The sequence below is a fragment of the Pezoporus flaviventris genome, unplaced genomic scaffold, assembly GCF_033815535.1.
Source record: "Pezoporus flaviventris isolate CSIRO_AGI_PZ_B2104156 unplaced genomic scaffold, CSIRO_AGI_Pfla_v1 ptg000020l, whole genome shotgun sequence".
Classification (NCBI taxonomy): domain Eukaryota; kingdom Metazoa; phylum Chordata; class Aves; order Psittaciformes; family Psittacidae; genus Pezoporus; species Pezoporus flaviventris.
In genome coordinates this window covers 7,239,091-7,265,546 of record NW_026892568.1, presented here as the reverse complement: position 1 = coordinate 7,265,546, position 26,456 = coordinate 7,239,091, and the positions used below count along the sequence as shown (strand labels likewise).

Genomic DNA, 26,456 nt, shown 5'->3' with positions numbered 1-26,456 from the left:
TGAAAGGAGATGAGAAAGTGAAATGAAGTCTAAAGATCATGTTAAATCTGGAGGAGTATATAGGAACAGTGTTCTAAACTTCTTTATTATCAGCTTGATGCTTTTATTGTGAATTTTCAACAGATAATGTCCAGTCCTGAGCACTTTGCTATGTCACTGACTTGAGGATGCTTTCAGGCAGTAAAAATCTTCTGTTTCTTACAAGAGATGGAATTCTGTCCCAAGAAGGGAAAGCATTTTAAAGATCTCCGTGATGACAACAAAACTTTACTCCACACAAAGCAACTACAAACAGAGAAAATACCTACCAACCTTTGCACATATTTCTGGTGGCTGAAATTACACCTTTATGGGCTGGAACTTCGTTTTTCATGTAAATACCCACAGCACAGCACATGTGCGCAATTTGTATTGTTGCATTGAGCCTCCCTCTAGCGGCTTGGTTTAGCAGTGCCTCCCCAGTGCGAGCAGAGCGCTTAAAAAAGAAAAACGGGTCCAAACTACAAATACCAGCAGCTCTCAGCACAGTGGAGAGAGGACCCAGGACACACCTCCCCGATTTATTCTAGCAAATATTTCTAACTATTTTTATTTTTCATGTAATTACAGCCCACGGGAAAGAGCATTTTGAAACATTATCTCTGCATTTGCCTTTTGTTTTTTTTTCCTTTGGCTGCTGGTTTGTTTTGTTTTATTTGGTGGGCAGCCCTTTCTACCTCATAGCTGAGTGACAGTGAAAGAAGGACCCAAACCTTAATCCTGTTTCGCAGTGGATTTAGCAGAAAGCAGCTGCAGCAGCCTGGAAACAACCATGGAAAAGATCCTGAAGACAGAATTGAAAACATCCGTCCTGAAGGCATTTGGAAGCTCAGGAGGAGGATACATTAGCCAAGGCCAAGCCTATGAAACTGACAGTGGACGAGTATTTGTTAAAGTCAACCACAAATCTCAGGTTAATGCAGATATTTAACTACTAATATTACTGCGTGTAGAGAGCTTTTTATTTTAAAAGTGCCTGATTGTTAATGATTTAGTCAGCATTTTCAGGCTGACTTTGAATTATTCCAGTTTTCATTTCTATTTTCTTTTAAAAGTTGTTGTCTATTTTATGTGAAATATTAATGTGCAGTAGGTTTGGTTAATGCAGAATGAGATGGAATGCAGTGTGATAACCCTCAACAACAGGAATTGGCATTGCAACATGTAAAAGGGAGGCAAAGTACAGAGCTGTTGTTGTAGTACTTACAATTTGGAAAAGCCTAGAGCTGAGTTTGCATTCACTGCATTCCTTTTTGTGTTTCAGTTGGGAATAGTGGGAGGGAGGGAACAGGGTGCCAGTGCTAAACCCCATGCTTTATATTTAAAGCTGCAGAGTTTCAGCCTTCCCCATTGCTTTCTTTATGTCTACCAGTAAGATTCTTGCAATTTTTAAGGCCAAGCTCTTCACTTTTCTATTAGTAAATGAATACTGAATTGATTTTATAACACCACAATGCATCAGAAATTTGCTTTATCAATATCAAAACAATCCTAAAACAGCTGTGAGGAAGAGCATATTTATCTCAAAAACATGGAGTACAGGCCTAGTATTTGTACTGCCATCTCTCCACCTAGTGGCCATTGACTTACATGGAGAGGGGAACCAGATTAAGGATTCGGTCTTTGACTTCATTTTATAGTGGTAGTCTGTGGTTTTGAAGAAAGTGGTCTTGGGTGTTACCCTCACAGGTACTGCTATGTCTCTGTAGTTTGGTATCTCCATATGCAACTGGAAATCATGGTGAAATGTGATGTATCCTACCACACTGGAATGAATTTGGGGAAAAAAGTTAGAATTAAAGTATTCAAGTCTCCCTGTGTAGAGTGAAACCTTGCTGTAGCTACATTTTTTAACCAAGATAATTTATCTCCTTGTAACTTAGTAAACAGGGCTATTTTTCCAAAGTACTTGTTGCAGACGTCCATAGTTTAGCCCAAGGATATTCTTATTCCCTGACAGGCTAGAAAGATGTTTGAAGGAGAAATGGCGAGTTTGGAAGCTATTCAGAAAACCAATATTGTGAGAGTGCCTCAGCCTATCAAAGTGATTGACCTGCCTGGAGGAGGAGCAATGTTTGTCATGGAATACCTCAAGATGAAGAGCCTCAAAAGGTGCATCTGGACATCTCTTTTTTTTTTTTTTTCTACTATGTTTTGGGGCATGTTTTCAGTGAGAAAACTTTATGACAAGAATCTCTATTAGAGACAGAGCTTATATCTGTTATGATCTGTGCTTTTTTGTGTGTATATATTTAAAAAAATACATATATATACCTATGTACATGTGTGTCTACACTACTTCCTCATATTTTGTTGCCCCTGACCCTCTACCTGCAGCAGAAAGGGCATGCCATTGCTAGCCTAGAGCTTCATGTGCTGGTCCACATGTGCTGAGATGCTACCAAAGTGAATGACATAATGGCTGAGTTTAGCCCATTAGTCATAATCTCCTGAATATAGGCTTTCAGGAATTAACTGCTTTGTTCTGGGCCTCTATAGGGACATAGTAATGCCTGAGGCTCTTCTGGTGTTGGTTTGGTTTTTCTTTTGGTGTGGTTTGTTTTTGTTTTTTGTTTGTTTGTTTGTTTTTGGTTTTTTTGTTTGTTTGTTTGTTTTTTTCCCCAACCTATCTGTTTTTATTTGGAGAATAACAACAGTTCCACAGCCTCCCAAACAGTCCTTTCCAAATCATCCCACTGTTCCCATGAAAGATTTTCTAGTGTTTAACCTCAGTCTTCCTGGTTGCAATGGTAAACCCATTATTTTCTACTCATTCTAGGCATGGAGAAGAAATTAGTTTCCATCCTTGCAGCTTCTGTTCAGCTATCTGTATAACATTATAACTGCTTTTCACTTGTCTGTCTTCTGCATTAAGCAGCCTCAACTCAATCCTTGTCTGTGGCTTCTTTTTAGACTCACCATACTTACTGCTGTTTGGCTGATCTCAAAGTACAAGGCCCACAAGTAGATACCATGTTCTCTGCTTCATGTGGAGCTGATAAGGAGGTTTACTTGATCCTTCTGCTCTCTATGCTCCTGCTTATACAATGTTGAGTTCTGTTTATCTTTCTTGCAAGAGCTTTGTCTTATGTTCATTTCATTATCCATTACAACCTGTCTCTTAAAGAGTTGTTGTTTGCCCCTCTTTATGCACTTGTGAAATTGTTTATGGTTCTATATTTGTCAGAAATATACTCAGTAATATTTAACTGAGTGTTTTTTCCCCTGTAATATGTTGTTCACTTGTTTTGTTTTGTTTTGTTTTGATCCTACAGGTACTGTTCAAAGCTTGGAGAGCAGATGGCAGATCTCCATCTTTATAACCAGAAACTTGGAGAGAAATTGAGAAAGGAGGGAAACACAATTGGTAGAGTATTGATATCATGTACTAAGTAAAAAATTAAGTAATTAATTTGGCTGTGGTACAGTATTGCATTATTAGTTTAATGATGATTAAAGTCAGTACTGGGACACTCTTTCATGAGATTTGTCCCCCTTTTCCTTATGCCACACTTCTCAAGTATGCATTATATACAGGAATTACTATTATAATTTTTAAACATATTTTAACCTTGACAAAAGCAAATTATTTTTGATTCTTCATTTTGTATGTACTTTGTTGTATATAAGCATGCAGATACTGAAATTTAGTAAGAAGTAGTGCTAAGACTTGTAGTTAGAGCTTCCAGTGTTTCATAAGTCAGACGTAAAATTCGGACTTGTTCTCTTTGTCAGTAAAACCTTTCAGCCTCATATACCATCAGTCTCTTGCAATGTGCCTGACCTTACAGAAATCCTCTAGTTTGGGATTTTTTTTTTCTTTCTGTTGGTTTAGGCAATTAAATTATTTCAGCAGATGGTCCCAGTTAGTAAACACATAATTAAGCTCCCCTTTAAAGATGTTGGGGATTACATTTTTGAACTTGAATATGTAGTAAAATGTACAACAGTTGCTCCTTGGAGGCAACTGTAATTCAGCAACGTAAGGTCATGATCTGGTTTCTACTGACTTCAGTGAAAACACATCATTAAAACACATCATTCTTTGGAAAGTGGATTAAGGCATACATAAAATGATTTTTAAAAGGGGAAGGGATACGAAGAATTATTCTTTCAGTGTTGTTAGTATTCAAATCTGAACCACCACGTATGTTATCTGTGTCTTTCCCAAGACTTCCATTATTTCTGAGTGAAGGCCAAATTACCTGCCAGGTTACAAGTAGCCCATGAATCAAAAATAAGCTATGTTTAATGATAACATGTTCAAGTGTCAGAACAGTAGATTGTGAACCTGCTATCTGGACTCTGTTCCTGAATGTCTAACTGGTTCATCTAAAGAAAAGTCACTAGATTAATTTGGCCTCCATTTCCATTCAGTATCTTTAATTTTAAGAGAGTTCTTTACATCTTTAGAGAAGGTTTTGACCATGAAAGAAGCGTAACTTACTGTTTAAAATTATTTTGTATGCCTATTCTCTGAAATTTATTTCCATATTTTGCAAACTTGACTATGTAAGGATCTCAAAATTGCCAATATTTGTTTTGTTTCTTAGGTAAAGGAGCAGGTCACTCTGAGTCTCAGTACGTGGATAAATTTGGATTCCATACACCCACTTGCTGTGGTTATATAGCCCAGGTATGCTCCCTGACTGTGAAAGCTCACATGTATTCATGTAAGTGTATAAACTCCTTCTAAAAAAAACTTGTTTCACTGCTCTTCATCTTTATAATAACAGTTTTGCTCTCACTGCTTCACTCACAGCACAGTGACATGATGGCTGTTCAATGCATGTGGCTTGCTACAATGTGTGTATCACACAGTGGGTTGAATAAGAATCTGAAATTATGTGGTAGTTCTTTAGGTTGGCAGTACTTCATAAAATAAGTATCCTTTCAGATACCATGTCTTGGTTTTGCGTTTTTTCTAAACCCCTACTAGATAGAACTCAAATGGCAAAATCCACTGCTGTTAGAGAGCCTCATCATGCAACACAGAAAACATTGGGAAGGGCTCTGAGAGATAAATCTGTTAGTTGCTGCCTCTGCACATGGGCGCATTTCGTTCTGCTGTTTAACTGAATGAACTTTCAGTACCTCAAACTCAAGTATAACTTTTCACCAAATTAGAAACACATTATCCAATCAAAATGAATGAATACTTTTGCATTGCCCGAAAGCTTTTGAAATATAATATGGAACAGTTGACGTGATCTCACCAGAAACTCTCCATGTGAAATACATAAGAAAATGTCAATAAATGAAAATAGCTAGAACCTCAACTTACATCTCATGTTAAAGACAGCTGACCTAAACATGGAAGAGAGCATCACTCCCAAAAGAACAATCAACAGAATAGAATCACAGAATGGTTAGGGCTGGAAAGGACCTTAAGATCATCTACTTCCAACCCCCTGCCATGGGCAGGGGTGCCTCACATTAGACCATGTCACCCAAGGCTCTGTCATGCGTAGGTCGTACTAGTACTGTCTTGGCCATTGTGTCAGCATCAAGCATTTTAACTTGATATTTATTTATTACTAATATTGACCACTATTGCTCATGATAAATCTCTCTATCATATCCTGTAGGTGAATGAATGGGAGAGTGATTGGCCTTCCTTTTTTATTCGCCATCGACTCCAAGCTCAGATGGATTTAATTGAAAAAGATTATGGGGACAGAGAAGCCAGAGAACTTTGGTCACAGCTAAAAGTATGAACCATGTCTTAAATCTTTTTCTTTAAATGTTAGAAAATATGTATCAGTGGAATTTTAAAGGTGTTTTTTTATAAGGGATTTACATAGCTTTTAATGAACAGCAGTAACTGGATTAGCTTCACAGCAGACCTCATATTGTCAGCTGAAAAGGATTCATGTTGCTCTTTCAGGTTTTTAGCAGATAGTTAAAACTGTAATTTGACACTGACATTTATTTCTTAGAATATAGCTAATAATAATAATATGCTAAATCCCATCTAGGATCTTGGTATTACAAAGTAGGTGAGATTCTGCTGCTCAGGCAGATTCTTGATTTTTTTATTTATTTATTTATTTATTTATTTTTTTAACTGGTCCAAGCTCACTGCTGTGTTCAAGTCCACCTCCACGCAGCACTTAGGGAACAGCCAGAAATGTATTCCTCTGCAAGCTCTGCATTACAGATTTGGTCCTTAATTCTGGTTAATCATTACAGATGTTTGTTGCTGCCCTTTTTACCACTGAAACCTTTTAATTAAAATTGATATGATATTTCTTGTGATAGCCAATACTATCCATGCCTAGTAGCAATACATTAATAGTAGATGCTGTTGCTAGACTGAATTAAATGATTTGCTAAGTTCTGTCAAGAACATTTACTGACTTGCAGTTTAAGTTTGTGCTTGTAGCCATCAATTGCAAAATCACTCCATGAGGACTGAAAATAGACAGTATTTGACCACCTAAGACTCTTATATACTACAGTACTTTATTTTATTTAATATTGTCTTTAAAGCTCTTTAACTGTTCCGTGTTTACTCATGCTTTTTCAGCTAAAGATTCCTGAAATGTTCTGTGACGTAGAAATCATTCCTGCTCTGCTGCACGGGGACCTGTGGGCAGGAAATGTGGCTGAGGACGATTCTGGGCCAATTATCTTTGATCCTGCTTCCTTCTATGGCCATTCAGAATTTGAACTGGCCATTGCTGGAATGTTTGGTGGGTTTAGCAGCTGTTTTTTCTCTGCCTATCACAGTAAAATACCCAAAGCTCCAGGATTTGAGAAACGAAACAAATTGTATCAGCTCTTTAATTACATAAACCACTGGAACCATTTTGGGACGGGGTACAGGGGATCTACCCTAAATGTAATGAGAAAACTCCTAAAGTGACCAGGTAAGCTGAGAAATCCTGATAGAGTTCCTTAGTAAGAAACAGCCCCTGCTTATCAGAAGTAATCCAAACTAGGAATTAATGTTGATGGTCAAATACCTGAAAGATAAAAGGCTTAAGTACACTTTTAAGCCTCACTAAACGTTGAGTGACTGTGTAATTTCTAATTTACTAGTTTACTAGCACAGAATCATACCCTGCTGAAGGAAAGACTGCCTTGTTTGTGAAGACTCCACTAGGTTGGAAAAGTAGCATGACAGTAAGCTTCACCTAACTCTCCGTAGAGAGTCTCTCTTCACAGCTGCTGTGTTCCATGGTTGCACATTTTGGCTCTGCTGCTCCTCTGTCAGCAGCTCATTATGGAGGGCTACTGCTGTGGGACTGCAGAGCTGGGAGTATTGCCTAGTTCCTTGTGTCTCCCCTTTTTTTGTTCTATTTTTCTGTCTCTCTTTCCATCCCTTTTCCAATTTATATTTCTGTTGTCTTTTCCATGTTAAGTGTTCTAATCCAAAGTTTAACTCCGATTCTATGAATCTGAAAATGAAAACATTCTCTTTTTGATTTAAAGAGTAGCAAGGCCCTTTAGACTACACTTAGCAAGCATATATAATTAATAACATTTTAAATATTTATTTTCATTTAATGTAATTTACTTTTTTTTTTAATTGCTATGACAAATTAAATTACAGTGGTATTTTGTAAAAAGGATGTCTCTGTAATTGCTTGGTAATTGCCTGTATGGTCAGAAAGTGGGTTGTTGCCACACAAGTTTGACAATGACATATCAGTTTTGGTACAATATTTTAATGTGTTATATACTATGATAGTAACATATTTAAATAACCTTGTAAAAGGACAGCAAAATGTGGGAGGGAGGTTTAGTGTTTTGGTGACAAGAAAGCATCTGTTGCTGCTGTGTTGGCTGGTGCTTGATGGATTTTCAGTTTTAGAAAACAATGTACGGTAGGCAAAGCTTGTCTGTTCTGCTGCTGCTGTATTACTGAAGGAACAATGTCAAATAAGATGACTTTATCAAGTTTTTTAATATTCCTAATTGCTTTATTTTTGCAGAAAACATAGGCAGTGAGAATTTGGGAGATGTGCACCAAAGATGCTGGCATACAGTGTGAGCTAGAGTATGTTAGCAAATCCATGTGTTTTTTAATAGAAGAAAGTGGTAAAGAAAGTAAATGTAAGTACAGTTCAACAAATGTTTATGTGAATCAGAGGATGTGAGTCACAATGACTGAACTCACATATTTAGGCTTCAGGCAGTTGTCATGACTAATGCTTAAACTATTACGTTCAAAAATGTTCAAGTATGTTTAGCCGTTCATCAGCTTTAAAATGGCTGTGCTATAAAGATTTCATAAAATTTAATGTTATATTGTTGTAATTGACACGAATGTTTTAAAAATGCATTTTGTTCTCTGTAAATGTAATACAAATAGTTAAAATGTTGTACTTCCTTTGAATTTGGGCTATAATTACGGCAAGTTGTCATCGTGTGGTTATACCTCTTAATACAATTGTAACAGTGGAAAAGTGGAATAGTGGAGTTAGAACACAGTTGAATCTGTAGCTGACAGCTGGATCTAGGTCTGAGCAAACAGCAAAGTGCATGCATACTAGTATTAATGTTAACAAAGATGCATGTATTACATTGGAAAGCACATGTGAACTTAGGCTCCTGCTCAAATAAAAGACTTGCCTTGCAGAAGCTAGACGCTTGGTGTGCCTGCTTTTTGTGACTGTGGTTTGCTTTAACAAATTTGAGCCTGAAGATAGGAGATTTGGGTGTGGATGGAGTTGCTGGATACTGGGCAAGAGAAGTTTCTGGTCCTAACATCCTGACCAGATTTAAGTGTTTCTCTCAATTTCCTTTAAAATCAAAGGTGAAACGCGTGCCTCAGAAGGAGGCTCGTCTCACCCTGAGCACTCAGTTTAATTTGTTAGCTGGTCTGATCTTCCAAGTTTATTTTCTATTAAGTAAAAAGATAACCTGAGGTGACTTAATGTCTACTTTAGAGCCCAACTTTAGCTTCCTAGTGTTGGGGATGTGTCAAGAGCCAAGCGGAGAAGTGCTGTTACCAGGTAAAATACCCAGTAGCGAGGGGGCAAATGTGTGGGAAGAGTGGGTGATGTTCTGTGTTTAAGGCTGAAATATGACAAAACAGCTTCCTGAGGGGAAAGAGTCTGGTGTGAGACCATTAACTGCAGTGAGGGGACAGATGCTTGGTGTGAGTCTGCCCACTTAATTCCCTTCCCTTTTTTGCTGCAGTTGTAGTTTGCAGCACTCAAACTTTGTTTCCAGAATGTTATGAATTGAGATAATGAGGTTTTGTTTCCAGAATTTCAAGAGATTTAGATAATAAGTTAGATACTAACCATAGCATTTGATGTTCTGGTATGGGTAGGGTACGAAATTAACATGGTCATGGATAACGGCGTAATCCAGTTGCCTTCCACACGCCTTTTGCAACCTACACAAGGTGACTTGGGAGCCGGATTCAGGACGGTTGTTCCTGGTGTCAGCAGTGGGCTCGGTGGGCAGCAGTGGGCAGGAGCATTTGCAGCCAGAGCAAGGTAGAGCCGAGATGGAGGGGGACGTTCCCCAGCCCGCTGATGAAGCCTAAACCAGGCCTGTCCGGGCCGGCAGCCCGCAGGATCGCAATGAACACTGAACAATGAACTGCCGGCCGTCCCCAAGGAACCCCCCCTTACCCCTCAGCCCTTCTCCTCCGCCTCCCCTCAGCCGCCCGCTCGGCGGGTGGGAGGCGTGGTCTCGCGCGGGCGCGCAGCCGCCCCTGCACCCTTTGGTCCCGCGCGGCGCCCCGTAGGAGCGAGGCTGCGCCGGGCAGCGCGGGCAGGCTGCGGGCAGCGCCGCTGCGGTTGCCAGGGTAATGCGCGGCGGGGTCGGGTCTGAGGCGGGGGGGGGGGTAAGCGCGTCCTTCGCACTCCCCGGTGCTGTCGCCGGCGTCTTCGCGGTCCCCGAGAGCGTGGGGAGGCGCGGTAGGGCTGGGCCGGGCCTCCGCTGTGCCCGGGAGGGGCGCGGTGGGCCGCATGGCGGCGGGCGGGGCTGTCGCGGGCCGTGTGTGAGGAGCGGCGGTGTCGCCTGAGGGAGGGACGGCTGAGGGCAGGGGTGGGCTCTGGTGCATTGACCGGCTCTTGCTCTGCCCAGCTGTGGGAGGCAGCGGCGGCGGACATGGCTTTGGGCGAGATGGATGGAGTGGGGTCGGAGCCAGAGGAAGGCAAGAATCAGGAGGCGAGTGTCATCACCACGAGAAGCATCCTGGAGAGCTTCACAGAGAGCCAGGAGGTCAGGGGTCTCATCGGTAACCTGAAGGGAGCCTTCGGGGACCAGGTGACTCGGGAATCGATCGTGGAAAAATTTGTAGGTAAGCACAGCATCCAAAGGGAGCGTGTTCTTTATTGGTTAAAGGAATTTAGTGCCCCAGGACTGAAACACTGATTTTGGGTTAGCAGTAATGCTGGAACTTTATCAACAAGTAATTTAGGTTTGTTTTTTACTCATTTTGTGTTCCAGGTGTGTATTCCATAGTTTAACTACTGTAAATAAAAACGTTTCAGATTTACGAAATCTGAATTCTGACCCATGTTTAGCTTCCAGATTTTCATTCAAATGCAGGCAGTAGCATAATTAAAGTTTTTACGTCTGTCAAATAAAGCCATTTTTGTGCCTAATCACTTGTTAAAAATGCATACATTTTAAGCTTTAAAGGGATAATAGTTTTACTTTCTGTTTCATAGAAAATATGAAGGCCAGCTGAATCCATACAGATCATGTAATTATTTCTGAGAGAGGGCACCTTGGATCTGACTTAGTAACTGAGCTTTTGTGCCATATCATGAAAGTGATTCTGCTTCTAGACCTCAGCTGAACATAGAAATGTGTGATTAGGTACATGTAGCAGGGCCTTTGTAATTAGCCTGTTATGATGCACATCTGTGTATTGGATCCAATATTCTGACCAGGTGATTTGCAGAAGTTGATTCCAAGTTTCTTGTATTTAGAAGTTGAATTACGTGAACTACCATTTTGAAAGTACTTTTGCAAAAATGGTGAAATTGCAAAAAAACCAAAAAACTTGCAGTCAAAATATTGATCCAGTGTCTGCATTTTGGACAGAAAGAGACTAGGTAGGCAGACAATAAACCAGAAAGCCCTAAATTTGGAAATCCGGCCCTGCAGAAGTTACTCAGTAGTATTGTACTTAGTTGACATAACTGTTCTGAGGAGGTTAATGATGAACATGCAACTGTTCAGAAAGAAGTAGCACGAACATTCATATTTGTGTTGATTGTTCTGTATCACAGGTGAAATGGTTGACTTTGATGGGATAGAGAAGCCATTATTGAAGAAATCTGTGTCTGAAAGGCTATCATTATCTCTACCCAATCACCTTGCTATACTTCTCTTTCATATCATGTGTACTGTCTCTGTGTATTTGTATTGTATTTATGAACTTTCTGCATGCACATTCTTGCCCATTCAATTCAGTGTTAACATACATAAAGCTGATAGGTGCAAGTATGTTGGTCAATACTTCGTTATGATATTTAGTGTTGTAAGGTACCATTTGATCCTTTGATAATTTGCTCTCATTTGGGCAGACTGTCCCAAATATGGTGACAGGCTAAATGTGTGGGATGTCATGTTGAAGCTTAAGGAATAATCTGTATGCAGATACAGCAGGGATCATCACTTACAGGGGATTTTAACTCAGGTCTCTGAAGCATTTACAAAAACATGTGTTGCTCATTTTTTTGGTGGACTGTTAGAAGTTTGGAAGTGTCCTGGGTTCAGCTGTAACAGTTATTTTTGTCCTTCCTAGTAGCTGGTGCAGTGCTGTGTTCTGGCTTTAGTCTGAGAATAATGCTGGTAACACACCAGTGTTGTAGTTGTTGCTCAGTTGTGCTTACCCTGATCAAGGACTTTCCATTCTAATGCTCTGGCAGTGAGGAGGGGCACAAAAAGCCAGGAGAGAGCAGAGACAGGACACCTGACCCAAACTAGCCAAAGAGGTATTCCATGCCACAGCGTGTCATGCCCAGGCTATAAAATGGAGGGAGTTACCCAGAAGGGACTGATTGCTGCTCAGGTCAGGCTGGGTATGGGTCAGCCGGTGGTGAGCAATTGTGTTGTGCATCACTTCTGTTTATTGGGGTTTTTTTTTCCTTTCCTCTTTTAGTTTTATATTCTCTCCTCTTGTTATTTCTCTTATCATTTTTATTATTAGTAGTATTATATTATACTTTAGTTATAGGGCTGTTCTTATCTCAACCCATGGGGATTACATTCTTTTGATTCTTCTCTTCATCCCACCTGGGGGTGGAAGGGGGAATGGAGGTGAGTGCATGGCTGCATGGTGCCGAGTTACAAGCTGGGCTTAAACCACATCAGGCACAGCATTTAATCTGCAACCAGGATTTTGTAGGAAAAATTAGGAACTTTTATTTATTGATTTATTTTTTAAATAACATTTGAAGAATTTTTTTTCCAGTTAATTCTCTTCAGCATTTAGATTTAGGGATTTATTTTGGATTGCTGGACTGTGATTTGGGAAAACAAGTTGGAAAGATGTGGAATTTAACAGCAAATTCCTTATCTGCTTGAGAGCTGTAGTTTGGAGTGTTGATGGAATTTCTTGTATTCACTAATTCTGTCATTTGCAGCTTAAGGTATGTTGTGTTTTAAGCCCAGCCTGTAATTCAGAACCACTCGGCCACAATTGCACAGGCTGAGATAACAGTCCAGTAACTAAGGTGTAACGCAAAACTACTACTGCTGCCACCGGTAATAATAATGATAAAAGAAGTAACAAGGGGAGAGAACAGACTTGCACACAAGCTGCCGACCGATACCCAGCCCGACCTGAGCAGCGATCTGGCCCTTCTGGGTACCTGCCCTCAGTTTCTGTACTGGGTATGATGTGCTGTGGTATGGAATACCCCTTTGGTTAATTTGGGTCAGATGTCCTGTCTCTGCCTCCTCCCGGCTTTCCGTGTCCTTCCTCACTGGCAGAGCGTGAGACTGAACAGTCCTTGATCAGAGTAAGCATTACTTAGCAACAACTAAAAACTTCAGTGTGTTATTAGCACTGTTCTCTGACTAAAGTCGAAAACATAGCACTGCAGCAGCTACTAAAAAGGAGAAAAATAACTGTTACAGTTGAACCCAGAACAAGGTATCATTAACTACAATAGGAAGTTACTGATGATTAGGAGCTCAGGCTTGCCTCTTGATAAAAGGCAGCACTGTGGTGTCTGGATGGAATTGCACAAATACCTGCCAAGGATACCATTGAAAGTGATTATGCAGTGTCATCCACTGGTCAACTGCAGCACTGTTGAATTTGAATTATATCTTCAGTCTAAGTGTTGATGTGACAAGTGGATAAAAGGGATAGGGAGTGAAGCTGTGAGAAACATAAATGCAGGAAAAGGAGGGCTTAAGAAAGTATTTTAGTTTTTTAATTGAAAAGCTATTTTCTGACCAAATGTCTACAGTGACCCTGGCAGTCTCCAGTGCGATACTGGTTAAGCTGATGATCTCTTCTGAAATCCAGCTCTCGTTTCTGCAGTCGCTTTATGTTGATTCTGTGTGTAAATTGAAATGCCTTTGTTTCTAAAAACTGTGGCAAGTTGTTCTTGGGGTTGGTTTTTTTTTTTTCTTCAGTATTCAGTTTGTCTTTCCTTAAGTCAGTTCCCAAAAGGAAGATAACATATTACTGCAGCAAGATAAAGTAATGTGAAAAGTCTCAAGGAGCACAGATAGTAATAGCTACAGTTTATATTCGTCCAGGTTAAAATTAATCAAGAATTCTTTGTTCTTTGCTGAACACTTTATTCTAGTTCAAAATGAAAAACTAGCTCTGAGGATTGTGAAGTGCATCTTCACTTTCAAAGTATTACTGTGTTGTTTTTTTTTCCTGCTATAGCAAGGTAGCTCAAAAGAAAGAGATAAGAATTTTATGGTGCCCATACCCTGTTTCAGTACAGATCCTCAATGGTAGAACTATGTCTTTAAACACGTTCCAGGCATGGGAGGAGAGACAGCCTTGTGGTGAAGCCCAGTGTGTCCTGGGAGAATTTCCCCATGGCTGAATTAGCCTCAGAGTTAGAAAAGAGTCATGCTACTCCAGTTCTTGATGTTGAGATATCTTGGTCTGTGTTTTTAAAGGCAATCAGTCATGTGACAGGCCAACAAGTAGAAAAGTGTGTAAAAGTAAGTGGGATTCCATATGTTAAGGAAGAAGATGTGAACAGCAGGGCAGAAAGATGTAAAGCAGTGTTCTGGTCCTGTGTGGGTAGGAGTCCACTGTAAAGCTGGTACATCTGGAGCAGCTGCAATCTGTAGTGGTTCAGTGTTGTCCTCTGTTTGCAGTTTCCTCAGAAATGGTGTGTTGGTAAGTGGTGCTTAGGAAAGGAGAGACACAAGGAGCTCTGCAGTGAAGGACAGCAGCAAACTGAGTGAGTTCTGTGAGCTTTGTTCACGGTAGTTTGAGAGACTTTTTGGTTCAGTGTAGGTAAATGATTGCACTGTGTAAGGGCACAAACTGTATTTTTACAGTTATTTCTTTGTAGTGTGCTTACTTTTAAACCTTGCTTACAGGTGGTGGCAGCAGCACTTAGCTCAAGGATACAGAAATCTTAAGCTAAAGCTGGATAGAATTGGGGTGTATCTTGCAATTAATGCATGTGAGAGCCTTTATTTCGACTAGTTTATTACAGATATCTATCTTCCTTTTCAGGTATAATGGACAAGTACCAGGAGCAACCTCACTTGCTGGATCGTCACTTAGGTACGAATGTCATCTTTAAATATTTTTTGTGTATATACTTGAAAATCTGTTAAACTAGAAGGTCCATATTTGCATTACAAGATTGCTGTGGTTTATATTATATTATTTTTATAACACTTATTACTTATAACACTCTCTTTATTATTAGAAGTATGAGAAACTGTAAGCTAGCTGCATGTAGTCTGACTTTTCCCCTTCCCTTTCATTAGAGTGGATGATGACTTTGTTGTTGGATATAGTACGGGACAACGGATCTCCTCCCCAACTTGTTCACCTGGCTTTTAAATTTCTTTACATCATTACAAAGGTAAAAAAACCCAAATGTAACTGAAATATTTGTTTTCAATATATTATTTATTATTTAAAGAAAAAAATCTACATCTTCAACAATAGTAAAATAAATAAATAAGTGGCTAAGTACTATGAGAGAGTAGTTCTTTTTTTATCATTTTCCCTGATAGTTTATGTTGTTTAATGATCCAGAGTGGTAAAAATCAAGGTCTGCATACAAAAAAAAAAAAAAAAAAAGCCTATAAAGAATTGCAGTCTTTGAGATACTGAGTGACAAAACCAGAATCATAATGTTAAAAGGAACAGTAAAGTATGATGAAGAATTGGATGGATTGTAGAATTTCCATCTAAGCATGTGAAAACATGTTTTGACTGTGAGGACTGAACACTGCAGTGGATTGCTTAGGGAAGTTGGGATATCTCCATCCCTAGAGATGCTGAATACCCTACTGGACATGGTCCTGGGCAGCCTGCGGTGGGTGACCATGCTTTGGCAGGAGAGTTGGACTAGGCAGTCTCCCAGCGGCCCCTTGGTTTCAAGTTAAAATATTAGCAATCCATTAATTCTTAGTAAGTTTGTAAACTGCAAAAATGTGAAGGTATTTAAGACCTTAATTCATAACCTACATTCATAGTACATGAGGATCATATACAAGAAGCTCGTTAAAGGGTATTTTACTTTTCCTCAGCACTTGACAATGCCAGATGGTTTATTAAATTTTGAAACTTTGTTACAGGTGAGAGGATACAAAGTTTTCCTCCCACTGTTTCCTCATGAAGTTCGTGATCTACAGCCTGTTTTGGATATGCTTGTAGACCAGAATCCAAAAGATCCTGAGGTGAGAACTTGCTTTACTTTTTGTTTAACTTCTGTGTCTCCAGGAGAAAAAGCTAATGAGCAGTGTTCAGAAAAAATTCTGGAAGAAAGTGTATAAAGGAGTGATACATCCTATCCAGTGTTAACTGAGCCATCGGGGTTTTAGTGATTGGACAAGGGGGAATGGCTTCAAGCTGAAAGAGGGTAGATTTAGATGGGCTATTGGGAAGTTCTTTGTGAGGTGCTGGCACAGGGTGCCCAGAGAAGCTGTGGCTGCCCCATCCCTGGCAGTGTTCAAGGCCAGGTTGGACACAGGGGCTTGGAGCAAGCTGCTCCAGTGGAAGGTGTCCCTGCCCGTGGCAGGGGTTGGGGCTGGAGGAGCTTTAAGGTCCCTTCCAACCTAAACTATTCCATGATTTAGTGTGATAGTCATCTTGTCAGAAGAGAAATTTAGTATTGAAGAAGAGGTTTTATGTTTTTGTTTCATGGAACATGTTCTGAGGATTTAGAAGTGATGGTTGTAGAGGTGCAAGTAAAATCTCTAACCATTCATATAGGGGAAGAAATTAATCGAAACAACAGTAGTAAGAAAGGCAGTGAAGGATACTGAACTTGGAGTAACTGAAAAATCCTCTTCCTGCTATGCAAATCATTAAGGGTCATGTTAATTTACCTTGGGAGTCATAAAAGTAAAATCACAGGAAATGGAGTATTTAAGTTTTATATATTTATCCGTCTTTATGTTAAGAGGTTGGTTTTAAAACCCTGGGGTTTTGTCAAAGTTGGTATGAGAACTTCTATTTTGATGAGGAAATAAAGATAATAGTTCATTTTCCTTGTTTAATTTCAAAAAACATTTTTTTCTTCCCCAATCCCTGAACATTTATCTTCAGATCTGTGAGGTTTTTTGATTTTTGTTTTGTTTTTCTTCCACTTTTGTTTTGAAAGGAGGGAGGTGAGAAAATGGCACAGTTATGGCATGAGAAGTTTTTGCTTTTTGATAATACATTGAGTCTGAAAAATAACTCTAGAATTTCAGGGTTTTTTCCTACCTCTTTGTAGTTTGAGAAACAGTGTGCCCTCAATTCCTTGTATGTCCTCATTTAAAGTCTTATTTGGCTGGGAATGTTCTGGGCAAGAATTCTGATTTGAAAAATGTATTTAGGCAAACAATTTTTAAGCATGGATTGAGATCATAGAATGGCCTGAGTTGGAAGGGACCCATAAGGATCCTTCCTTAAGGATCCATATGGATCATCAAGTCCAACATACCATAGTTCATATTCTTCTATCTTTGAATAAAGAAAGGTAAAAATTCCAGAAGGCTTATTACTGCAGATTAATTTTGAGAGATCATAATCTATTACAAGTAACAAATAATGGATCTGAAGGCAATAACTGTATCTCTGTTCTAAGTTAAAATAAATTCATAATAAACATTATCAATTCTGATCACTTTGCTGCTGTTGTAGTAGCTTTAAAGCCTGTAAAAGTTCCTTCATGTCTGTCTGTCTGTCTGACGAAACACATCTGAAGTTCTTTCAGTAAACTCATGACAGCAATACATATGAAATTAGGAAGAAGAACCTATTTCTCTCATATTTGCGACTGGAGGCACAAATGGGCTGAGGGAAGAAGGAGCAAACAGGAAAACAGCAACATGCAGTTTTCCTTTAGGAAGAAACAAACTTGTCTGGATTTCAGATTCAGAGGGAAGGGTCCATTAATTTTGTTACTGTTTTCCTGTTTGGATTTTCTTGTAGTTCTGTCTCCTTTGGTGTTTCAGTGTTCAGGTTCAGAGTTTTTACCATCTCACTTTGAAAGTTCCTTGGAGCCAGTGGATAGTTTGTGCGTCAGGCACTTTGTTGGAATATACTGCAGAAAAGGGAGTGCATATTCTGTTTCACTATTCTTTTCCAGACTTGGGAAACTCGTTATATGCTTCTGCTATGGCTCTCCATGATATGCTTGATTCCTTTTGATCTGGCCCGTTTTGATGGCAATATTTCTGAGGAGGGGCACACTCGCGTGCCCACAATGGATCGCATACTTACAGTAGCAAAAGTAAGTATAAAACCTCTTGCAATATTTTCCAACCTGTAGTGTTTTTCTTAGGCTTAATCTTCCAATATGTAATAAATGATTGCCTTTTCAGAATATTGTTTAAAACTGTATGTTCTGCATCTGATCTGTAAAGGATTTATCTGTAGTTTTGGAATCTTCAAGATGTTCTTTGCTGCTTTAGTGTCGGATGAGGCTGTTACTTGTTTTCTCACAAGCAGTAAACTGACTTGTTTTACAACTATCTGATATGACTGTATGCCTTAGATTATGTTAACAGCTTTTAGCATTTGAAAACAGTAGCTGGCTTTTTCTGAAAGCTGAGTTTGATGATTTATATTGAAAATCAGCTTTTGGTCAGGATTAGTAACATTGGAAGCTATGACCGCATGATGAATTTTCCACAAAGGTAATAAAGCTTCACTAAGCATAAGCCAAAGTGTTTGACTTATCAGCCTTTTAAGATAAAAATAAACAGCATGCCCTCCCCACAAATACCTGAACATCTTATGCTTTTGACACTTGCAGCATTTAAGTGGCTTATCTCTTGTAGGTTTGTAGTAGCACCTTTGAAAGACTAGAAGGGAGACTTCATTGTTTGAGATACAGAAAGTGGGAAATTTAATAGTTTTACAATCTTAAGCTTAGTTTATATCATAATTACATAAAATATATGATCATAATATTTGTAATGGTAAGTATTATATTCATGTACAAAGTCATGTAGTTGTTATTAAATCTACATGTATGCATTGCTTTACAGTTAGTTTTCTTTTACCCTTAGTGTTACTTGGTTGTCAGTGATAAGGCTCGAGATGCCGCTGCTGTGCTGGTTTCAAAGTAAGTCTCTTTTGTGCTTCTTGGCAGAAAGGGAAAAGCTAGTTCCCCTTTCTCCTGCCACACTTTTGTCTGATACTCTGCTAATGATGGCGTTGGGAGGACTGGAATTTGCCAGCTGTATGTGGGATGTAAAACTTGCCTGAATCAGATCCAATAGTGTGTTTGTTACTGGACATGCTCTGTTTTTTTTCTGCTTACTAGAGGAGCAGGTACCTACCAGAAGTGATACAGATCCTCACTGTTAACAGGATATTCTTCAGTTGCCTTCCAGGGCAATTTACAATGTTTGTACTGCAGTGTTTCAGAAAGATACAGTTTCTTTGTGTTGCTGCTGATTTTTGAAGTGTGTTGCTCATGAAACAGAAAACTGGTATGTAGGATTACTGGCTTGATGTTTCCTGTTGGGATTTATGTAAAAGGAAGGAGTAGTGCTAGAATTAATTTTCTTAATATCCATCTTGTCCCTTTCGTCATTCTCTCATCCAGAAAACAGTACTGCTTTCTTAGGTTTATTGTTGTCAATTCATTCATCAAATTAAGCAGGTGTAGGATAACAGAACTTTCTAAATCCAGTTGTTTCACATGGTGGTCTTGACATCCAAAAATTTGTGATAGAGATGCAGTTGTTTTGACGGGTTTTTTGTGTCATTTCAGTGACACTGGTGGTAGGGTTGTTTATAAAATTGAAATAATGAAACTCTGTAGCTCTTCTTTCCTTCTGCATTAGTGAAGATTTCATTTCTGATGCATATGAAAACTAATTAGACCATAAACTGTGCTGGTATGTCCATATCTTTTTCCAGTGTATATCATAGTTCATATTCCAGCATATTCTAGCAGAAGAGGGCTCCAGTCAGCTCAGTTTGTCATTTGTTTTTTCTTTCATCTTTTTTCTTTCTTTTTAAAGCAAGTAAAACCTTTCCAAAAATCTTTACACCAGCATTTACTCTGTCTACACTAGGGGGCTCTGCCAACATAGTTTTACCAGTGTAGCTATAGGAGCGGAGGCTCTATAGGTGAGTGAACAAGGTGAAATGATGGTAGTGGATGTCTGGTCTGAACAATAAAATCCGCATTAACTTTTTTCTCCAGATTAAGAAGAATTAATTGTATCAAAATAGTTGTTAACAGATCCTGTCTTTTGGGGGGAAATAACTGTTCATGTACTTTAAATTAATTGAGCTTCAGTCACAGGACTCGGTGCTTTAGAAAGGTGTTTTTAGTTGAGTATAATGGTGCAGTTCTGAATATCATGACAAAACAAACACTTTTGGTTTAGAACTGGCAGAGTCATGGAGAAAATTCATGAAGGAGTTTGAGAGCACGGTTCTCTGGTGACTAGTCCTGTACTTTTCTGATTTGCTCCAAAATATTTCAGAGCCAAATTTAAGTGAATGCATTAATCATTTGAATTGCCTTCAATAAATAAACTTGACTGTTACATACTTCTTTCCATGTGACAGAATGTAGGTTTCTCTCCTTGTCATAAATAGGTTTTTGCAGTTATTTTGGAATTGAGAACTGGAAGTTGGTTTTCCAGCATTTTTATGTTTGCATTGGTCGTCTGCCTTGTGACAGGTTGTCAGAAGCAGAGGATTTAAGGTGGAAATGTGGCACAGAGTGAATTACTCTGAGCATTCATGTGGCCAGATGTGCTTCCTAAAACCCCAGAAAAACATGCAGATCAACAAACTGGGATAGACTCTTGAAGGTACATCCAGTGTCTGGAAGCCTTCTCAAGTAAGGGTGACAGTCATTTAAAAAGACTCTTTCATCCCATTATGGTAATTGAATTTGCGCTTCATTTGTACTCCAGGGTATCTGTAAAACTAAATTACTAGTGGAAGCATATATATAGTCATGTGACTGAATACAGCATTGTATTCAGCAAAACTCTGTCTTCATGCAGTGCTCAACCCTGGATTTCAGGGGGATTTCATAAGGGCCTAGCATCCGAACACAGGGTACTGGGCAGGTGTGTTATCAGTTGTCTTATGTTCTTTGCACCTCCATTTTATTGGCTGAATTAAGTTTTATTAAAAACATATGCTAATAACAAGTACCAGCTGCATCAAGGTGCGTAAGGCTGTAATGGGAGGGAGGTTACTATCTAGGGTACTCGTAAGTATTTAGTTTATTTTGAAAATAGTGTTTTCATAATAATCTAGTGGTTAAAACACTTCACCAGGAATTGGAAGACCTGGGTCCAAAGCATTTTGGCCTTGGTGCACTTGAATTCACTGCTTTCATATCACAGATCAATTTTTTAATGAATGGGCATAGTTATTCCGAGAAGAGATCACTGCTGCTGCTTCTTAGGAATACGAAAATCCAAGGACAAGGAGAAAGATGAGATACAGGAATCTTAGTAACACACTGAGTAGGGAACTGCTTTGGGAAGAAGTCTGGATGCTGTTTCCTGCTTTAAGGAGTTAATGAATTTCAAGAGAACCATCAGGATCCTGTTTTCTGAAGTAATTTACTTTTCAGAGGCAGAGGAGCTGGAATTTCTTTCGTGAATTCTCCTTTCTGTCTGCTTAGGGACCTGGTTGCAGTAGGTGGGGATGAGGCTTATCTTGCTTCTAGTCTGGAGGTTATGGCACTCCTTTGGGAAAATAAGATTTAAACTCCTTTGGGCTAAGAAAGGGTCTAGGAACCAGTTCATCTACTTTACAGGTTACTTCTCTCCACTTGCACTGTTGTGCAAGAGAAGGCTGTGTCCTTGCTACTTGGTTATAAAGCAAAACACCCTTCCAACTAAGCCCTGCCCCAAATCCTCACTGTTGCTGAACACAACAGATACTGACTTTGAAGACAATTCAAGTGATCACATACATGCTCACTATTTCCTGTCTTCTCTGTATTTAATAGTTCCCGTTAGTTAACTCTTGGCGCAGTTCCTCATTTACTTTGTAGGTGTATAAACCAGTTGCAGGCTCTGCATACATCCTTCTTTAAGCACAATGAATTGTACTTTTGGGGCTTTCCCATGTACCTTCTTTCCTTTGACTGCATTAAGAACAAAGGTTCTTAATTTAGTCTGAATCTCTGCTTGTTTGTAAGAGCTAAGAGCACTAAATTATCTAACTGAAGCAGATGCCCTGACTGTAGCTTGCTTGCCACTTACGATTATAGGTTAACAGAAGTAGTTTGACCATAATGTACCTCTTTTGCCCTAAGATAGGTGAAAATGCATCTCTTGACCCATCTAGTGTGTTAAATAACAAGTGTTTGACCTCTTCACATATACAAAACCGCAGTGTAGCACTGATGATTACGCTTTATATGGGCCTGGTTGATAACAGTGCAGCATGGACAACTGTGGATTTGCACCCATTTTCAGATGTGCAAAATTGCTGTTCTTGTTGAGAATGGTGGAGAGAATCCTTGTATTTGCTTGAGCTTTTCACTAATTCTAGTGGACCTTTGGAATGGTTGTTGCTTTACAATTAAGGTGAGAAATCTGTAGGATACAAGTTTATAGATTGAAGTGAAAGTGGAATTCTGGGTCAAAGCCTTGCTCAGAGACAGAAGGGCTGAATTTATGATAGTTTGGAGTGTTTCCACCCTCAGCAACTTAGCAAAATATCCATTGGAGAGTTGTATTTAGGAACTGCAACCAGTTTGGATAGCAGGAAAAATTATTTTTCACTGAAAGTCATAAAGTTAGTAACTGCGGTGTTTGTTTTTTTTTGCTGTGACAGATTTATTGTCCGCCCTGATGTCAAGCAGAAAAGGATGGCTGACTTCCTGGACTGGACACTCTCCATGATATCTAAATCCTCCTTTCAGTCTATGGAGGGGACAGTTGTTATGAATGGCATGCTCCAGGCCCTGGTAAATACTTGTCTTCTTTTTAAAGATAGATGATTTTATTTATGGTCATATGATACTGCCATGGTAGACCTTTAATAGCAAATGCACGGAGAGTTTATGTGTGTTTATTAAAACAGGATAAGATTATGTACTGCTTGAATTTCCTCCACAACAGTTTGCAAGTTGTAACTTCCCATATACATATATTTTCTGGAAGTATTCTTCTCATCACCAAATGAAAGTGAGGTTGCCAGTATAGATACTGATAAATAACTCTCAAAAGTGCTTTTATATATCTGATTATATATCAGTAATCATTTCATAATTTAGTTTGGGTTGGGTTTGGTTGGTTTGTTTTGTTTTTTCTTTGAACAAAACCTTTGAAATACATGGAAAAATTGGAACTGTATAAAGTGCAAAGGTTGGGCTTCTGATATAGCGGTGGTCTCTCCTACACTTCAGAAGTGGTAACCAAAATGCAAGTGACTCTAGCAAGTTGTATGCATTTCTTTGACTCAAATCTTGTTCTCGAGAGTTTTGTTAAGACAAACTAAACTTGTTAGTGTCCTTCAGCAGTCTGAGAAAATGCACTGTTTCTGATGGTTTTGCATGCTAATTTGAGCAAGTTTTTTGTTTAATACTTCTTGCCTTGTTAAGTAACAATAGATTAAGACTCCAAAGTGCTAAATTCTTAGTTTGGGTTTTAAAATTTATATACTGTGCATGGGAAAAAATCTGTAATACCTCAGCCACTGCTGTATGATAGCATTCCTCCTGTACATTCAAAGAATATCTTTTTATAAAAGCTTTCTTGTAGTTTTACACCCTTAGAAGTGTTGGTGTGCATTTTGAAACACTTGAATAACAGTTTTGGTATCTGATTTTGATTCTAAATATATTTGGGTAGAATGGGGCAGTTCGTGCAGGTGGAGTTGTTACTCCTCGGTTTTGTTGTTGACCAAAGTGGAGGTGATGACTTGCTCTTGACCAGTCTTTGCACAGGTTTAAGGATTTGCTGGTGTTTGTACAAGTTTCTATCATTTGCATACATTTGCAGCTCTTCTTAACTAATAGCTATGAGGACTCGTACACAGTATGTTACTAAACATCAAAGCAAAGTTCTGGAACAAGTGTGTGCTGTTATTTTTTTTGGGGTGGTTTTTTTTTTTCATCCCTAGCAGCTCTTCCAAATCAGAAAATACAAGAAATGATCTATATTTAGAATAACTTAGGACGTGCTGCTTAAGCAGGAGGAAGCATTATTTGTATGCATTGCAGTATGTTTCAAAAGACAGAATGATGTTTCATCATTTTATTGTCAGATCTGGAAAGGGAGACTGACTGTTTGCCATTCTAGGTGCATGATGAGACCTGCAGGATGTATAATACATTAGTGTTTTGTCATAATTCCTTTGAGTTTGGCTTTGGCTCTATCCACCTGTTCATTAGTGCATACTAAGCGAAACAGGTGAATACTTAACAAGTAGAATCGAAACTGGAATGTGATACAATATACCTGGAAGCCAGGAGCCTTCTTGCATTTACATTAGTTTTTCCTTCTCTCTGGAATAGGAGAAAGCGTTTCAGGCCAGTTTTATTTGTGTCCTACAGCTCCTAACTCCTGTTCCAGTTGTTAGCTATGAGCAGACTGAGCTTCTAAAACCTTTCTTGCATTCAGTCTTCCATTTTTAATTTTAGTTACTACAATGTAAGCATGAATTAGATCATTAGGGAATAAAGGTTCTCAGAATATGTGTGCAGGTATGTGTGTATGGAGATGTGCTTAAGTGGAGTAGGAAATATTTATTTCAAGAGTTTAATATTAAGAACTTTGTAACATACTTGTAAAGATAACGTTAAACGAAAAATAGCTGAAAATAAAAGGAGTTTTTAAAACAAGTGAACCATTTCTCTTAGACAAAATTCTAACAGTCTGTACAGAAACATAGTAAGTAATTGCCAAGTGTGTGAAGCAGAACACATCCTCATGAGGGACAGCTAAAACTTGTGTCAACAAGCTTCAAAGTTCTTTGCCCTTTGATTCCTCCAGCAATTAATTAAGAGTCAGACTGTAGTTGCCTGGCCATTTCTTTCTGAACAAGCAGGGGGGAAAAAAAGACCACTTTTCAGTTTCTGGTCAGTACAGCAAGGCAGGTTTCGGGATGACAGGTTTCGGGAATGTAACCCACCAGGGTGGGAACGACAAGTCTTTCTGTCCATCAGATCAGTTTAGGGCTGCCCCTGACTGGGTGGATTTCAGTTGGATTATGGTATTATGCTGTTTATGACCTGCATGTAGGAAATAGCTTGTAGAGAGATTGGCATGGCAGAACTGTTTTAAAAAGACACGAAACTCTTGCATTTCAATGAACTGAAACTGCAAGTTAGGTACGCAGTGAGTAGTTCGACGTTGCTGCACTTTGATCTGCCTCTTTGTGGCCTTAAGTCTTGGTGATTAGGTATGCTACTGTTTAATCTAACTCAGCATTATGTGTAGAACAAGTACTACTGTTTCAGGGTTCCTGTTGGAACACGCAGCCTGCATTACATATTTTAATTCCACCAATGCTTTTTCCTTTTTTTCTCTTTCCACCTGTTGTCAGTAATCTATCATTTCACAGCAGGTGTGTACAAACAGGAGTCTCTGCTTATAACATTTCAGATTTAGGTTTTAAAACTGCTCTCTTTAGTTGAAACTGTTGTAATATTGAATTCAGTTCAGTATCGAATTAAATTCACTTTTGTGTTTAGACGCTTGGTGCATTTGAAGGATTATTGATGTTGGATTTGTGTATTGGAGGGATTCTAAATGTTGGATTAATATGACTCAGTTTTTATTATTTTTTTTAATAACATTTGTTTACTTGAAGGAAACTTCTAACCTGTTTCAAGAATCTGCATTTTAAATTCTCTTGGTCTGGAGGTTTGCTTTTAAACCTACCATTATATCAAACAGCTTTTTAGTTATTGCTGCAGGGTGCAGCACTCCCAGTTCTTGCGTGACAGAGATGTCATCATGTTGAGGTAGCCTTGGGCATTGAAACTTATTAAACCTTATTTGTTTTATAAGTGATTCAGTATACAAGTGTGAGTAATAATTAAAAAAAATAAAACGCCCTACACAGTGATCTGATGAAACTCAAGAGTCTTAAGAACAGGGCATTTCCCTGAGCTGTCTCTAATGCAAAAGTTATTTAGCAATAGCTACATGCTTATGTAAATTTTGCTCCAGGGAAGAAAGAACTCTCTAACTCTATTCTTTCGGACCCAGAGGCACAAAAATAGACTATTTCTAAATAGAATGTTTCCCAAGTCTCTATATTTTTGGCATTCTCAAAGAATTAGTGATGTTAGGATTGTCTGTTGGCGTTGTTTTTTTTTTTTTTCTTTCAGAAGTTGTCGTTGCTTAGTGTGTTGGTGATAAAGGTTTACAGCAAGCAATGGTGATGTAAGGAGAAGAGGAAAATTCTCGTGTCTGCTGATACCCAGGGCTCTGACCCCTTTCTGGAAGCACTGCGTCTCCTCTCTGAATGGCACTGAATATTCTAATGGGGCTTTGTCTGATACTTCTTTCTTTCTTTTCACCAGAAGTACTGTAGCTACTTCAGGGCTTAGGAGCTCTGTTATGCTAAGACTGTTTCTTTTCCTGTTAGGCTCTATTGCTGATTTTTAGCTGTCTCTTCTCTTTTTTTTTTTTTATATTTCTAAGTATTTAAAATCTGTGGTTTTAGTCTTGCTAAGGTAGAAAGGAAGGATTCTGTTAGCTCTCCGCATGTTAGTCTAAACTTTTCAGGCTCTCAACTGGTAAATAACTAAAATCTTAAGAAAACTTACCTCCTTTTGCCACCCGTTTAACTGGGCTCTGTGTTGAATTTTGTCAGCTTAAGCACCATGTTG

At 38.9% G+C, this 26,456-nt stretch overlaps 2 protein-coding genes across 4 annotated transcripts in view; both read left to right on the top strand.

The window, feature by feature from the left end:
* Nucleotides 1-279: 279 nt before the first annotated feature.
* On the top strand, nucleotides 280-8,634 carry FN3K (fructosamine 3 kinase). Its single transcript, XM_061455629.1, has 6 exons — nucleotides 280-952; nucleotides 2,000-2,151; nucleotides 3,315-3,406; nucleotides 4,593-4,675; nucleotides 5,628-5,750; nucleotides 6,569-8,634. The coding sequence occupies exons 1-6, from the start codon at nucleotides 812-814 to the stop codon at nucleotides 6,905-6,907; spliced, it is 930 nt and encodes a 309-aa protein (XP_061311613.1). The 5' UTR covers nucleotides 280-811; the 3' UTR covers nucleotides 6,908-8,634.
* Nucleotides 8,635-10,041: 1,407 nt separating this feature from the next.
* The window catches only part of TBCD (tubulin folding cofactor D), a 122,387-nt gene continuing 105,972 nt past the window's right edge, over nucleotides 10,042-26,456 (top strand). The window contains exons 1-7 of one of the 3 annotated variants that reach the window (XM_061455596.1): nucleotides 10,042-10,306; nucleotides 14,684-14,734; nucleotides 14,944-15,041; nucleotides 15,763-15,864; nucleotides 17,763-17,906; nucleotides 18,688-18,743; nucleotides 22,448-22,580. In XM_061455596.1, the coding sequence (XP_061311580.1) occupies nucleotides 10,114-10,306; nucleotides 14,684-14,734; nucleotides 14,944-15,041; nucleotides 15,763-15,864; nucleotides 17,763-17,906; nucleotides 18,688-18,743; nucleotides 22,448-22,580 (777 nt within the window). In that variant the 5' untranslated portion in view covers nucleotides 10,042-10,113. Of the gene's footprint in view, nucleotides 10,307-14,683; nucleotides 14,735-14,943; nucleotides 15,042-15,762; nucleotides 15,865-17,762; nucleotides 17,907-18,687; nucleotides 18,744-22,447; nucleotides 22,581-26,456 lie in introns of those variants that run through there. The other 2 variants (XM_061455595.1, XM_061455597.1) reach the window with 2 other exon arrangements.

What these genes read in the sequence shown, in the direction of transcription:
- FN3K (XM_061455629.1), top strand. Translation starts at nt 812, where the DNA reads ATGGAAAAGATCCTGAAGACAGAATTGAAAACATCCGTCCTGAAGGCA. An exon ending in AAAGGAGGGAAACACAATTG is followed by an intron (nt 3,407 to 4,592) that starts GTAGAGTATTGA and finishes TTTGTTTCTTAG; the next exon opens with GTAAAGGAGCAGGTCACTCT. An exon ending in GCTGTGGTTATATAGCCCAG is followed by an intron (nt 4,676 to 5,627) that starts GTATGCTCCCTG and finishes CATATCCTGTAG; the next exon opens with GTGAATGAATGGGAGAGTGA.